Source organism: Rhinolophus sinicus, chromosome 1 (assembly GCF_057876585.1).
Source record: "Rhinolophus sinicus isolate RSI-liver-muscle chromosome 1, RSI-T2T, whole genome shotgun sequence".
In the NCBI taxonomy this organism is placed as follows: Eukaryota; Metazoa; Chordata; class Mammalia; order Chiroptera; family Rhinolophidae; genus Rhinolophus; species Rhinolophus sinicus.
In genome coordinates, this window is record NC_142501.1 from 9,539,705 (window position 1) to 9,556,922 (window position 17,218).

The 17,218-nt window shown below is 37.1% G+C and overlaps 1 protein-coding gene across 1 annotated transcript in view; it reads left to right on the forward strand.

Moving 5' to 3' along the window:
• The first annotated feature begins 347 nt into the window (after nt 1–347).
• The window catches only part of ENTHD1 (ENTH domain containing 1), a 91,243-nt gene continuing 74,372 nt past the window's right edge, over nt 348–17,218 (forward strand). The window contains exons 1-2 of the mRNA XM_019734441.3: nt 348–786; nt 15,837–16,079. Coding sequence (XP_019590000.3) covers nt 438–786; nt 15,837–16,079 — 592 coding nt within the window. The 5' untranslated portion in view covers nt 348–437. The remainder of the gene's footprint in view (nt 787–15,836; nt 16,080–17,218) is intronic.

Consider the following 17,218-nt stretch of genomic DNA (forward strand, 5'->3'; position numbering starts at 1 on the left):
TATAATGCTTAATAATAATTTTATTTCTGGCAAAGAGGTTGAATGATATTTTCTGCAGGAGGCTTTAGGACTGGAAAGACCACCTATATTTCTTGAAATAAAGTAGGCCAATCCCTTATGAGAGATTTTCCCATACTGATCCTCAGAACATTTATATGGTACCCTCAATTCTGGCTGATATAAATGAGGGGCTGATTTAGAAACTAAAGCTAGATTTTTCAGACTGACTTGGTCTTCTGTAGACATTAAAAAATAGTTACCTTTTTAATTTTTTTTGCTTTTCTTTGCAGAAAATTGATACCTTGTCAAGATGGAGATTAATCGTTCGTGTTTGGGAGCAGCAGAAATGGGGACCACTTACCTCTCAAGGGTTTTATAAACCAATCACATAAACTCTTATTCCATTGCTCTCAGCCCCAGCTCACCTTGTCTTACTTATGGCATTCAGGAGGCAAGTGAAAAACTTTGTGAAAAATTACTCAGATGCTGAAGTCAAAGTCAGGGAAGCAACTTCTAATGACCCTTGGGGTCCCTCTAGTTCTCTGATGTTAGATATCAGTGACCTGACCTTCAACACGATGTCTCTCTCAGAAATTATGAATATGCTATGGCAGAGACTAAACGACCATGGAAAGAACTGGCGCCATGTGTATAAATCCCTTACACTAATGGATTATCTCATCAAGAATGGATCAAAGAAAGTTATTCAGCATTGTAGAGAGGGCATCTGCAACCTTCAAACACTAAAAGATTTTCAACACATAGATGAAGCTGGAAAAGACCAAGGTAACAGTTACAGAAGTTTATACAGTGTGTTAGTAAAGATTAAGGGTTTTGGAGGGGATCATTTTAAACCAGGAACTGGGGAAAAGTTCTTAAATGTATTAGCTACTTTCCCTCTGGGACAGTTGTAGTTTTCAGTTTAATCCCTTGTGTTGTCTTCTTGAGTGCCTTAGAGAACAATATATTGTTTTTTTCAAAAGGATGTGTAAAACAAACACACTTAGGTTTATGAAAAATGATGCCTCATAGAAAATGAGCAAAGTAAAGCAGGAGGCGTGGCAAATTGGTATAATAATGTCACTGTAATTCATAATTTTAATTAGACTAGAATTTAGTCATAAATGTAAGGAAGTGTTTCCAAAGACTATGGAATCTTCAAAGATTAGCTAGATGGAAATAGTTTTATGAATTCAAAAATTTAGGTCAGAATTTCGTCGGGGGTGGAGGAGGAGGTGAAATAGGGAAAGGGTATAGAACACTGAACTGCGATGATTCAGTAATACCTGATAGTCCACAATGGTAAAAGAATCAGCACTTCCCGTCTCGTGTGAAATTATCATTATATTAAAAATGAATAGTCTAATGAATCATCAGAAGAGGATAAAATTCAGTGCAATCTCTGTGTTAAGTATACATTTTTAAAATAGACTATTTTTTGGAGCAGTTTTAGATTTCCAGCCAAATTATGCACAAAGTACAGAGTTCTAGTGTACTCTTCCCCACCCACACATGGTTTCTCCTATTAATCTTCTAATAGTCTGGTACATTTGTTAACAGTCGATGAACCAATATTGACACATAATTATTAACTAAAGTTCTTAGTTTACTTTAGGGCTTACTGTGTTCTAGTTCTATGGATTTTGAAAAATGAATATCATGTATCTACTATTCCAGAATCATACAGAATAATTTCACTGCCTTGAAAATGCCCTGTGCTCTACCTGTTCACCCTCCCGCCTCGACTCCCAACCCCTGACAACCACTTATCTTTCTACTATTGTCTTTTCCAGAATGTCATATAGTTGGAATCCTACAATATGTAGCTTTTTCAGACTGCTTTCTTTCACTTAGCAACATGCGTTTAAGATTCTTCCATGTCTTTTTATAGCTTCAGATCTCATTTCTTTGTTTTTCCTTCATGTTTAAAAAAACAGCTTTATTGGTTTACAGTACCATGTAATTCACCCATTTAAAGTGTACAGTTCTATGGTTTGGGTATATTATTAATTTTTAAAACTTATAATAAAATATATGTAACATAAAATTTGCCATTGTAAGTTTGCAATACAGTGACATTAATTACATTGAAAATGTTGAGGGGTGGAAGATGAGGGTAAGGGGGATCAAATATATGGTGATGGAAGGAGAACTGACTCTGGGTGGTGAACACACAGTGGGATTTATAGATGATGTAATACAGAATTGTACACCTGAAATCTATGTAATTTTACTAACAATTGTCACCCCAATAAATTTAAAAGAAAAAAAGAAAAGAAAAAAAAAAGAAAATGTTGTGCTGTCATCACCACTATTTCTAAAAATTTTCATCACCCCGAAAAGCACCTCTGTAACCATTAAGCATAACTCCCCTGCTAACCTAATTTTTCTGTCTTTATAAATAATTTGCCTATTCTGGGTACACTCATATAAGTATAGTCATACGGTATTTGTCCTTTTATGTCTTGCTTATTTCATTTATAATGTCCTCAAGGTTCATCCATGTTGTAAGATGTATCAGAATTTCATTCTTTTTATAGCTGAGTAATATTCTATTATGTGTACATACCACATTTCGCTTATTCATTTGTTGATGGATTCTTAGGTTGTTTGCACTTTTGGGCTATTATCAACACTGCAATTAACATTAGCGTACAAGTATCAGTATGAACCCCAGTTTTCAGTTCTTTTGGATTTATACTTAGGAGTGGAATTGCTGGATCATATGGTCATTCAATGTTTAGCTTTTGAGAAACCGCTAAACTTTTTTTTATCAGCTTCACCATTTTACGTTTTCACCAGCAATGTAAGGTGGTTGCTGTTTCTCCATATTCTTGACAACAGTTGTTATTATCCATCGTTTTTTATTATAGCCATCCTATGTGGCTCTTTTATTATAGCCATGTCCACTTAATGGACATGAAGTAGCCACTGTGGTTTTGATTTACATTTCACTGAATACTAATTTTGAGCATCTTTTTATGTCTTTGTCATTTATATATCTTTGGAGAAATGTCTATTCAAATCCTTTATCCATTTTTAACTGGGTTATTTGTTTTTTTATTGTTGACTTTTAAGAGTTCCTTATACTGGATACAGGACTCATATCAGATAGGTGATTTGCAAAAGTGTTCTCCCATTCTTTAGCTTGTATTTGTATTTTCTTGATTAAATTTTGATGAAATCCAGTTTTTCTGTTTTTCCTTTGGTTGCTTGTGCTTTAAGTGTCACATGTAAGAAATCATTGCCTAATCTAAGGTCACAAAGATTTATACCTATGTTTTCTTCTAAGAGTTTTATAGTTTTAGCTCCTCCATTTAGATCTTGGATACATTTTGAGTTAATTTTTGTATATGGTGTGAGATAGAGGTCCAACTGTATTCTTTTGTGTGGATATCCAGTTATCCCACTACTATTTGTTGAAAAGACTATTTCCCCCTTGAATTATAGTGGCATCTCATGGAAGTCAAATAACCACAGATGTATGGGTTTATTTCTGTTCCGTTTATCCATATGTCTATCCTTATGCCAGTGCCACACTATTTTGATTACTGTAGCTTTGCAGTAAGTTTTGAAATAAAGGAGTGTTAGTCCTCCAGCTTTGTTCTTTTTTGATATTGTTTTAACTAATCTGGGTCTCTTGCATTTCGTTTTCAAGTTTAGCTTCAGCTTGTCAATAGCTACAAAAAAGGCAGCTAGAATTTTGATTGAAATTGCATTGAATCTATAGATCAATTTGGGTTATATTGCCATCTTAACAATATCAGTTCCTCCAATCCGTGAACACAAGATGGCTTTCCCTTTATTTAGGTCTTGTTTCATTTCTTTTATAAATGTTTTATAGTTTTAAGAACAAGTACAAGTCTTATACTTCTGTTAAATTTATTCCTAAGTATTTTATTCTCTTTGATGGAATTATTTTCTTAATTTCATTTTCAGATTGTTCATTGCTAATATATAGAAATATAACTGATCAACTGATTTTTTTTATATTCATCTTGTATCCTATCACTTTGATGAACTCACTTATTAGCTGTAATTGTTTGTTTTTGGTAGATTCCTTAGGATTTCCTGCGTACATGATCATATCATCTGCAAATAGAGATGCTTTTATTTCTTCCTTTCCAATCTGGATGCCTCTTATTTCTTTTTCTTGCTTAATTGCCCTGGCTAAAACCTCCTGTGTAGTGTTGACTAGAAGTGGTGAGAGCAGACATCCTTGTCTTGTTCCTGATCTTAAGAGGAAAGCTTCCAGTCTTTCACCATTAAGTATGATGTTAGGTGTGGGTTTTTCATAGATGGTCTTTATCAGGTTGAAAATTCTCTTCTATCCCTAGTTTGTTGAGTGTTTCTATCAGGAAAGGGTGTTGACTTTTGTCAAATGATTTTTCTGCATCTATTGAGATGAGTATGTGTTTTTCCCCCTTTATTCTATTAATATGATGTAGTACATTTATTGCTTTTCTTTTTCTTTCTTTTTCTAAATTTTATTTATTAAATTTATTGGGGTGACAATTGTTAGTAAAATTACATAGATTTCAGGTGTACAATTCTGTATTACATCGTCTATAAATCCCATTGTGTGTTCATCACCCAGAGTCAGTTCTCCTTCCGGCACCATATATTCGATCCCCCTTACCCTCATCTCCCACCCCCCACCCCCACCCCCCTTACCCTCTGGCAACCACTAAACTATTGTCTGTGTCTATGAGTTACATTTATTGCTTTTCATATGTGAAAATTGCATTCCTAGCATAAATCCCACTTGGTCATGGTGTATAGCCTCTCTATTTTTTAAGCATTTATTTTAGATCAGTTTTGATGGTTTAATGATGAAATTTAAGAAAATCTTCTTGGGTTTTGATCATGCTGTACTACATAAACCAGAAATTGTAAAGGTATCAATTTCCATAAGGATTAAATTTATTATCAACAATTAAAATAAAATACTTCATACTTTACAGAGCAGCTATTTTATCACTGTACTAAACACTACATGATTTTTTTGTTTCCTTTTAAATTTAAATTTTTTTTATAATCTTATTTTTTAATTACAGTTGACGTACAATATTATATTAGTTTCAGATGTACAATATAATGATTAGACATTTATATAACTTATAAAGTGATCACCCAATGAATCTAGAACCCACCTGACACCACACATAGTTGTGACAATATTATTGGCAATATTCCTTATGCTGTACTTTACATCCCCATGACTATTTTGTAACTATCAATTTGTACTTAATCCTTCCCCCTTTTCCCCCATCCCCAAACCCCCTCCCATCTGGCAACCATCAAAATGTTCTCTGTATCTATGAGTTTGTTTCTGTTTCTTTTTTTTCAGATTCCACACATAACTGAAATCATATGGTATTTGTCTTTCTCTGACTTATTTCACTTAACATAATACCCTCTAGGTCCAAATATGTTGTTGCTTATGGCAAGATTTCATTCTTTTTTATGACTGAATAATATTCCATTGTATATACCATATCCATTCATTTGTTGATGGACACTTAAGTTGCTTCCATATTTTGGCTATTGTAAATAATGCTGCAGTGAACATATATGTATGAATACTGGTATGTCTTTTTGAATTAGTGTTTTGGGTTTCTTCAGATAAATACCCAGAAGTGGAATTGCTGGGTTGTTCTTTGTCTCTTGTTATATAGCCTTTGTTTCAAAGTCTTGTATAAGTATTTGAAAGTATTTTGTCTTGTATAAGTATTGCTACTGCAGATTTTTTTTCATTTCAATTTTCATGAAATATCTTTTTCCATGCCTTTACTTTCAGTCTGTGTGTGTTTTTTGATCTAAAGTGAGTCACTTGTAGGCAGACAGCATATGTAACGGTCTTGTTTTTTTATCCACTCAGCAACCCTATGTCTTTTGATTGGAGCATTTAATCCATTTACATTTAAAGTTATTGTTGATAGATATGTAGTTATTGCCATTTTGTTATTCATATTTTTTATTCATATTTTTTAATCTTTTTTTCCTTCTTAAAGAAGATGCTTTAATATTTCTTGTAATACTGATTTGGTGATGACAACCTTTTTTTTCTTGTTGGGAAAGCTCTTTATCTGTCCTTCAATTCTAAATGATAGTTTCGCTGGGTAGAGTAATCTTGGTTGTAGGTCCTTGCTTTTCATCACTTTGATTATTTTGTGCCAGTCCCTTCTGGCCTGCAAAGTTACTGTTGAGAAATCGGCTGACAGGCTTATGGGAGCTCCCTTGTAGATAACTAACTGCTTTTGTCTTGATGCTTTTAAGATTCTTTCTTTGTCTTTAACCTTTGGCATTTTAATTATGATGTATTTTGGGGTGGGCCTCTTTGGGTTCATCTTGTTTGGGATTCTCTGCGCTGCCTGGGCTTGTATGTCTGTTTTTTTCCCCAGGTTAGGGAAGTTTGCCATCATTATTTCTTCAAATAGGTTTTCAATTCCTTGCTCTCTCTTTTCTCCTTCTGGTACCCTTATGATGCAAATGTTGATACACTTGATGTTGTCCCAGAGGCCCCTCAAACTGTCCTCAGTTTTTTGGACTCTTTTTTCTTTTTGCTGTTCTGATTGGTTGTTTTCTGCTACCTTATCTTCCAGATCACTGATTCAATCCTCTGCTTAATCCATATTCTTAACAACTACAATATATTGCTGAATGAATGAATGAATGAGTGAATGAATGAATGATGTTATTCCAGTCCTGATCATGCTGTTCACTCTTCTACTTCATCCTATCAGCATGTGTCATGTCTTTAAACTTGACCAACTGTTTAATTAGTTATATATAGCAGGATGGTACAGCTAGAAAGGGTTTGAGAACTGAACTAGCTCTGTTCACTAATCTGGGACAGGAGCTGAGAAGTTTATTCTTTTTGGCACCTGTTTCAGAGTTATTTAGGTCAAAGATGGTACAAGCAATGTGTACCTTATATTCTTTATTTCTGGTTCTCCTGGCTTAAAATATTCTTCACTCAAGTCCAACTAATTCGATGGTCTTGGGCAAATAGCTAAACATAGTTGCCATGGCTGGGCTAATTTCTTTCATCTGAGGTTTAGGGCTAATAACAGGTTAGGCTCAACCTCATCAGAAAGGTTTCACATTCCCACGGATGATGTAGAGTCTCCAGGTGATAGTCCTGTATCTCCTTGACATTTCCAGGGAAAGTGTAACATTCTCTCGTTTATGTCCACAGTGTCTACACACCTCTGTCAGAGCATATTTATGTACATATCTGTATCCCTTGCAAAATTGTGAATTTTTTAAGGGCCAGAACAGTGTCCCTAGCACTTAGTACATTGCCTGGGGGCTAGGATCACTCAATAAATAATTTGATGTTTGGATGATTCATACCTTAGTATTTTTGTACTTTTAGCAAATTTATACCAATTCACTTTCTTTTAGAAATGTAAAAAATAAAAATGTGAGTTGACTCCTTCAATAACAAAAATTTCTATTTTTTACTATAAATTACTTTTCAAAGTAGAGTTTAAATATTATCAGTTCTGTATTGACATATAATTTACACGCTGTAAAATGCACAGATTTTTAGCATACAGTTTGATGAATTTGGGGTAAGTGGAACCATCACTCATATCAAGATAAAGAACATTTCCATCATCCCAGAAAATTCCTTCATTCCCTTTTCCAGCCAATACTTTCTTCCAGAGGCAACTGTTACTCTGATTTCTTTCACCATATACATTAGTTGCATTTGTTCTTGAAATTCATATAAATGGTAGAATACAGTATGTATTCTTTTGTTTCTGGCGCCTTTCTCTCAACATAATGTTTTTGAGAGTCACCCATGTTGTTGCACGTGTCAGTAGTATTCCTGTTTATTGCCGAGTCATATTCCATCATATGACTATATCACAGTTTGTTTATCCATCTTCTGTTGATGGATATTTGGGTTGTGTATACTTTTTGGCTGTCATGACTAAAACTGTCATGAATATCCTGTGCTAGTCTTTTTGTGCCCATGCACATTCAGTTCTCTTGGGCATATACTTTGTCTTTTGACGAAGTCCAGTTTGTTGTTTTCTTTTATGATTAATGCCTTTTGTGCCTTGTCTAAGAAACCTGCCTACCCCAAAGCTGTGAAGGTATTCTCCTGTGTTTTCTTCTAGGTGTTTTATAGTTTTAACGAGGTCGATGATTGATTTAGAATTAACTTTTGTGTATATTTTGAGGCAGAGAGGTAAATATCATTCTTTTCTATATAGTATCTAGCTGTTTGAATGTTATTGCATTTTAATAATAGAGCTTTTCCATGTATGGTATCTCATGTGACCCTTACAACATCTTCTGAGCAACAAAGACTCTGTTATCTCTATTACAGAGATGAAGAGCTGACACTCACACAGATTAAGTTATTTAGGTAAGACTGCACAGCTAATTAATGAATGAACGTGATTAAAACTCATACATCCTAATACTGTTTAGTCCTACTCTATAAGTATGCTACACAGCCTTTCCTAATTGAGTTCTTTAGAATATTCTAACAAAGCTTCGCTGAAGTACTAGAATGAACTTAATTAAAATTGTCTGAAAAATACCCAATTGAATGTTTCATACCATCGAATTATTTATTTACACAAATGGCTTTCTTTTTATAAAAGCAATTCAGGGTTCAGAAATGTGTGCATCATAGGTTTATGTGCTGTTTTTTTCTCAATTAGGTAAGTCATAAAATTGCAGTTAATTTCATTTAAGGGGGCCATTTTATATAAACATACACACATATATTTAAATTAAAGGTAATTTTTTTAAAAGGTACACTTCAAAAAGACAAATTTTCACTGTTGTTAAAAAGTTTTATTAAGCTATCTTACTAGAAGTAGCATACCTTGGTGACATTACTGCCATTTTAGCTTTCCACTATCATCATTAGTCACCCAATGTAAGAAATTAGATACTTCACGTTTATATTCACGGCTAATTTATGTATAGGCTACCTCTCTGTGTGCCCTCCAGAACTCGAGGATGGGCCCTTGCCAATCATCTACCCGCCAAAGTTTGAATGTTTGGAGTAAAAACTAAGGCTTTTAAGCCATGGTTAAGAGATAAAGATTAAAATTTAAAAGGCAGGTACTTTGGAAGATGGGATACATTTATTTATATTTACTCTAGTTTATAAATTATTAAAATCTATATTTTTGAGGGAGAGGTTGTTTATTGAGTTCAGGTTCTCATAGAAGGGGAGAAAGTAGCAGGTATTTGAGTCCTGAAAAAGTTTAGAGAGAGTGGGAGCCAAGTAGGAGAAAAAAGGGATGAGTGGGATTTTCCTTTTCAAGGTGACTATAATGAATTGCATAGAGCCAAGACATTTGGAAAGAGTAAGTTAAAAAAAAATATGTGGGAAAAAAAAATTACTTTAGATGTTGGTTAGCCATATTGTTTCTAAAAGCCAAATAACTAAAATTTGGGGGTATGACTTCTTTTATAGAAGGGCCTGGATGTGGGGTGGTGTCAGGCAGACAGTTCCTAGGCAGTATGATGTAGTGGCTAAGCACTGGGGGGAAAAAATCTAGCTTTAAAGCAGTCAGAGAATTTTTTGCTATGGCTGTCGGATGCAATTATCAAAATTCTCTAACCATCGAACCCACCTGATAGATGGTGGTGGATTAATTACTGCAATATAGGTGTGCTCACTTATAGAGAGGTGGGTTGGTTAACAAGACAAGGCTGCTGAATTCATTTATAGCTTACATGAGCAAATATGATTTCCGACAAACATTTTTATGGTCTTGATGAACAAATGAAGTTCCTTCAAGAAACTTTTGTTATAGGCTTTGGGTCATCATAAGTGTGGGGACAGAGCCCCAGAGAGCAGTCTCCAGGCTCTCAGCCTCACGTGGAAAGGTGCTGGCTCGGTTATTAGAGGGCCATTAGAGCTGTAATTGGATGGCCATCCGCTGTGGCTGGGTGGCCATCAGCTATTACTGGTCAACCATTAGCCACTAATATAACTGCCGTGGCTACGGTGGCAAGGGGGTTGGTTGGTTGGCAGAGAAGCGGGCAGCGGATTGCGGATCGTGTGGAGCCTGCTTCCTGTGTCTCCAACCCAGCCGCTAGCGAGACTATAGTGCTATGAACCCCCATCCATGGCTCCATTGGTGTTCCTTTTTGGCCTCCCCATTTCCTGCGTTCTTAGGTGGGGAGCTGGACTAGAGAAACTGCATGACAATAGCCTGTTTTGTTATGTTGTTAAAATTTATATTATTGTGCGTTTAAACAAAACCTTTATGCTTGAAACAGTTACATATTTTGGATTGCCTTTTGCTCATTTTAAACAAATATAGTAGTATTGATGTCATAGCAAGAAGCAAATCATGACTTTTGTGAACTTCCATGTGCCCGTCCCACCAGTCTTCCCACAGTGCTCTTTATTTATTGTCCTCACGTGAACAACAGTACGGGAAACAAACAAGGGAGAGGAACCAGTTTAGCACTACAGTGCTGCCGAGGCAGCACCATTCTCTTCCCAAGGTTCTCATCAAATGAAATACGAAAGTCAGTCAAAGTAATTGAAGTCTATATTTTATTTTTTTTAGAACCAATCTACTTTCTATTTATTAACGTTGTGACTTTGGGAGAGTTTCTTACTGTAAACATACTTTTCTCAGCTGTAAGATGGACTTCATAAACTCTGAGGGTTGGTCTGAGGATTAGGGATAATTTCTGAAAGACAGGCACAAAGTAAGTCATCAGCCAGTGTCAGCGAATACTATGAGTGCTTACTTATTTTTACTTTTATTATTCTTGTTTCCTGCCATGTATATTCGTGTTCAAACAAAGTTCAGTGCAAATATTCACCAGGACGTTCTTTTCCACGGCCCTTTGCAACTCAGCAGATTCTGCCTGTCCAGAGGGCCTTGTCTACACGTCTGTTGCAGCACACGACACACAGCTGTAATGACGTATTTACATGTCAGTCCCCGTCACTGGGCTGGGGGTGTTTGGAGGGCTGGGGTTACTTCATTTGTACCTCAGTTTCTTTACTTGGTTTGGTGGAGGTGTTGAGTAAATGTTTGCTGATCGAATGGCTAGTGGGTTGCTGTAGTCCCAACGAAGGGATTGGTAGCTTTGAAGAGTTTCTCTTTATCCTAAATTTCTCCAGTTTTTCTATAGTGTTTCTAGGTATAGATTTATTTATCCTGCTTGGTCTTTGGAGATCATTTTTGATGTGAGTATTCACATCTTTTTTATAAAATTCCCAGCTGTTATCTCTCTCGATATTAATTTTTTGCAATTACCTTTGTTTTCCTCTTTTGGAACTCCTACATATTCATTCTTTTACTTAACAAACATTTCATAAGTATCTCTTAAGCAAAAAGTAGTTTTGGCTTTCATGGATGTTATAGCGGTGGCTGGTTAGCTCAGTTAGAGCGCGGTGCTAATAACACCAAGGTTGCTGGTTCGATCCCCGCATGGACCACTGTGAGCTGCACCCTCCTTAAAAAACAAAAACAAAAAACTTCCATGAATGTTATACCCTAATGGAGGAAGAAGACACTTATGAAATAAATAGGCAATTACAAACTGTGGAAGAGCTATAAAAGACAAATGTAGGTGCGTGAAGGTGGGGCCTGACCAAGTCTGAGGCCCTGATGTATGTGTTGGGTAAGGTGGGAGAGGCGTTGTTGTCTCTGAGGAGAAGGCTTTCCCGAAGAAATGAAATCTGAGCTGCTGTCCCTCTGCCAGGCGCTCTTCTGGTATACCTGCATAGCTGGCTTTTGCTTGCTGGTCAAGACTCAGCCAATACGTTACTTCCAAAGGAAGACTTTTCTTGACCATACCCCAGATTACTGTTTAGCACATCACTCTTCCTTATTTTCTTTAGAACATTTACTTTTATCTGGAATTATCTTGTTTAAAGACCTTGTCTCTTTTTTCTCACCTGTGTCCCCACTGCTTAGAACATTTCCTAAAACTTATGTGTTCGAGAAATGCTTACATGTGAATAACCTTGGGTATTGGTCTGTTACATAGTTGTTCTGTGATTGGTATGTTCTTGTCCGTTGCCTTGAGTTTGGGAGGACTCCTCACATTGGCTTCCTACTGGTTCATTTTTCCATCCTGTTGATCCTCCCCTCACTGTACTGTGTCTTTCTAATGGGGGAGCCAATGGCAGCAACCCACTCTCTGGCCATAGTGATGGGCGTGTGATTTTCAAGCTGGGCCAATCAGAGTTATTCTCCTGGATTTTTTTCAAATTGGAATGAAGGAAGAGGGAGACTTCTCAGGTGGCAGAGAGTGAGGCGTGAACCTGGAGCTGTCTGTGGTCATATCTACATGCAGATTGAAGAAGCCAGTCTACAGCAGGACGAAATGAAGGCATTACACAGAATTAGAGATGGGAGGCAGAAAAGAGTCCTTCCTGGTGGTTTTCCAGTCTCTGCTTCACTTGGACCTAGGAACCAACTGTAGTCCCTGATTCTCCATGGCCTTTGCTTTAGCCGGTTCAGATTGAGTTTCTGTCACTTACAACCAAAAGACTTCTAATTAAAACAGTATGCAGCTTTATTTTTATTTTAACCTTCACCTCAACAAACAGACTTTTCATCTTGATGTGTTTTATTTATTTATCTTTGGATATTGATCTCTTGCATAGTTTTAATTTCTTGCTTCAGAGAATCCATGTTCTCTCTCTCTCTCTCTCTCTCTCTCTCTCTCTCCATATATATATATACACACATATATATATCCCGACCCCTCCCCCTTCTCTCCCTCTCTCTCCTTCTTCCCTCCTCCTCTCCTCTCCCCCTCCCCCCTCTTTTTTCTCTCTTTGAGATACAAAGCACTTGCTGCCAAGGTGTATTCTGTTTCTAGAATTATTGTATTTTAGTACTATGTCCACCTTCCTTTCTTTAGAAACATATTGGTTAGAAGTGAAGTAGATGCCATGTTATTGTTACTACTATTATTATTTAACTCATCCTTGAAGCAGGTTTATTGGGTTCTTGGGTCTTTTCACTTTCAGCTTTGATACTTTAGAACAGCCAGATTTCTATTCTCCAGCATCTCGAGGGTGGTGGGGAGGGAGCCAGGGCAGTGGGCATCCTTGAGTGGGAAGTTCACTTCTGGGTGATTTCTTCCCTATTTTCTGTAAACTCCTGTGGCCTGGCCTTCGTGATGCTGCAGACTGCTGCCTCAGGGAGGAGCCCTGATGATTTAGGGAGAAGTTTTCCGTCATTGTAGCTAGCTTTCTGCTGCAGGTGCCTGCTTGTCCTTTTGAACTAGTGCTCCTGCCCTCAAACCCCATCAATCCATGCAGACTCCAAGGAGAATATTCCACATCTGTCCCATAACTTCTAATTCTAACCTTTTCTAGTTAGGGGTGTTGCAAGAAGTTATTCCGAGCCAAGCCACTTCCTCAGCTGCTACGTTGTAAATCGGCGCTCATTATCTGTTCACCCAGCTGGTTCCATTTGCAGTATGTCGAGGAGAAAACTGAGACTTTTTATCGATTCAGTCACAGTAAATATTTATTGAGCATCTACTATGTGCCAATCAGTCTATTCTAGACACTGAAGATCCTGGGTGAATGAGATTCTTTGTTCTCATGGAGCTTATATTCTAGGTGAGGAAACAAACAATAAGTAAAGAAATAAATACATAATACAATATTAGGTAGTGATAAATGCCATGGTGAAAAATAAATAGGATAAAGGACTAGAGAGTGATGGGGTGGGGCTATTTTAGAGCGGATAGGCAGAGGGAAGGTTTCTCTGAGGATGTGATGTTTGCATAGAGACCTGAATGAATGAGGGATCTAGCCATGCAAAGAGTTCCTGGCAGAAGCAGCAGCGAGCACACTGGTCTAAGATGATAAAAAGCATGGTGAGATTGCAGAATAAGGTAGCCAGAGTGGCTAGGGTAGAGGGAGGGGAAAAATGGGAGGGGGTGAGCTCCTGAAGTTAAGTTTTTCACTCCTCCCTCCCCCAGACCAAGCCATGGCAGTTATGGGGGAAAGTAGCATCTGGTGTATTGCCTAGTCCCCAAAGACCAACAGTGACAGCATGTGACAGTCTGTCGTGTCACATGTGTGGTAACCTAAAACACTGTGGCAAGTTTGGGTTTATGGACTGCAAGCTCATCATAGGAAATTAAGGGTGTTTAGAATGATGAAGTTTGAAGCAGTTATAAAAGAAGTTTGGAAGGAAGAAATGACTAAGAAGTGAAATGAGAGAAAATAATCTTGGAAAAGATGGCAACTCTAGCAAAGGTTTCTGACACAGTATCAATCCTTAATGAAAAGACTGGCAGAGAACATTGTCGGCCCTTGTTGTGTAAATATACCCTGAATTTGACGTTTCTCATCACTTCTACTACTAGGAAATTATAGTTGGAAACATTAACACTTTAATTCATCACACTTGGAGCCCAAAATGAACATAATAGTGGATCTTTAGGGACTTTTCAGTTTACTTCTGAAAGAAAAGCTTGGAAAGACATGAGATGTTAATATAAGTTGGTCCTAAGATGTGGAGAAGTAAAGGATTTTCTATATTATTTCTCATGGGAGAGGGTTGAGGATAATCATAATATTACCACATATTTGAATGAATATACTTTTGTATCTGTGAATTAGACTGAACAGATATGCTTATACTGGTTTTCAGGCAGGAAACTCAGGCCCAGCAGACCCACCTGGCTCAGAGTCACACAGATGGTGAAGGGCAGTGCCACGGTTAGAATTCATGGCTTAGACTGTGCTGTGGCGCTCTATTAACGGCATCAAGTTGATAGGATAGTATGTCAAAGAAAAACCAGTTACCCTCCCTTCTCTTGTCTCGCCCATTTGTACCCCTGTAAGGTAACATATATTAACAATGTTGTGGGTACACTGTTGCACAGATGGTTGTGTCTGCCTGCCTATCCACCATCCATCATCCATCCATCCATCCATCCATCCACCCACCCACCATCCATCCATCCACCATCCATCCATCCATCCATCCATACATCCATACATCCACCATCCATCATCCATCCATCCATCCATCCACCATCCATCATCCATCCATCCATCCATCCATCCACCATCCATCATCCATCCATCCATCCATCCACCATCCATCCATCCATCCACCATCCATCCATCCATCCATCCATCCATCCATCCATCCATCCACCATCCATCCATCCATCCATCCACCCACCATCCATCCATCCATCCATCCATCCACCCACCATCCATCCATCCACCATCCATCCATCCATCCATCCATCCACCATCCATCCATCCACCATCCATCCATCCATCCATCCACCCACCATCCATCCATCCACCATCCATCCATCCATCCATCCATCCATCCATCCATCCATTCATTATCCATTCATTCATCCACCCATCCTCTGTCATCCATCCATCCACTTCTCTCTTCTGTATGCATATACTGGTGTATTTCCCCCTGTGTTTTATAGATTTGAATCATTGTATGCTTATTATTTTAACTCTTTAGCTATGTATCATGGTCATACATTAGGTGAGTACATCCAGAGCTGATTCATTTCTCTTTGTATGCCTATTTTGTTTGATTTATTAAAGAGTATGTATTGCTTTTAAAAGGAAAATCCATAGCATATTTAAAGTGAAAATTGTAATGCCAATATATAACTTCGTTACATAGTTATTTACCACTTAAAGTATAAGAAAAGGAATATATTTATTGACAGTTCTAATGAAACTTAGGTTTCCCTCTACATGTAGCACAGGTTTTTTCACTTTGCTCACATATTCATTTTTCCTAATTTTCTTTTGAATAAAAATTAATTGTAGCCTTAATTAATATTCTAAGCAAATTCTTTGTATTTTTCAGGTTATCATATCCGGGAAAAGTCTAAGCAAGTCCTAACATTGCTGATGGACGAACAATTGCTGCATAAAGAGAGGGAAGTCGCCTGTCGGACTAGACGGCGTACCTCCTACTCGGTGACGTTTCCTGAAAGATTACCTGGTACAGGTAACTCACCGACAGCCTGTGCTTCTGCCCCCACACCAGAAGTTCCTGCTTCGGAGAAGAAGCAAAAGTTTCTTAAGGTTGCAAGGCTATGTAAAAAAAGTGCGTATAGTGAACATTGGCCTAAAATGCAATAAGTATTTACGAACAACTAAAAAATATAAAACATAACTTTTAGTACTAACATATTAATACTATATTAGTTCTATTCCTATATTAGACATCATACTATAGGGAACAAAGATGAATGATATTCAGGAGAAAATTTTGTGACTGTTTTTTGAATGCCATTATGTGGGATTCGAATGAAATGGTTTTGAGCTTACAAGGTAGTGAGCAAGTGATGACCCTATTTTGTATCCTAGTTTACTTTTAAGATTTTAATCATAACTAGAATGTGAAGGAGAACTGTTCTCTGAGACCAGGGTCTGGGCATGTGTGCATTTGTGCTATTTGATCCTACAAATCAAGGAACTGACATTTTCTTAAATGTGCCTCAAAATTCTAAAATTGCTCTAAAACTCTTCTAGGACAATACCTTGTGTTATGTAACTGTTTCCTTTGCCTAAAATTTTAAATGTGGACTATTGAACTTTTTTAAAAAAGGGACTTGGTTATAATGTTATAATACAAATCAGCAGGAAAATGAAATTATGTTTTCTACCAAATTTGCTAAAACATAAAAGACTGTCATCTGTGCCCTAACTTCTCCAGTACAAACCTTGTTTTGATAAGTTGTGTACAAAGAATGGACTGTTTGAGGAAGCAGAAACATTAATGAACTGTGACTTGGATAACTGTCCCCTAAGAGGAACTAAACTTTGTGCTATAAGTCAGCAGCATAGGAGGAGGAATAGACAGTTACACGCACTTTCAGAGGCTCAGCTCCTAGCTTTACCGTGGAAATCTTTCAAGATCCTGAAAGAGATGCTGGTGATGGATAGATGAGTAGATATTCCAAATGTCAGTTAAGTATGAAAACTTAAAAATGTTAATAGTAACACCAACACAAAGTAATCCTATGAACAATCACAAAAGTACTTGTCTGACTTAGTGAAGAGTTCTCAAATGTTCACTCAATTTGTACTGTGCAGTCTGGGGAGCTGGAAAGACAGTAAAGAGGTGGCCGTTGCAATTATAATACCAGCTAATGCTTCTGAAAGTAACAGAACCTCTTTCTTTAGGGTACCCATTCCTTTGAAATAAATCTCCAAAAGAAACATAGACCCATTCTGAAATTT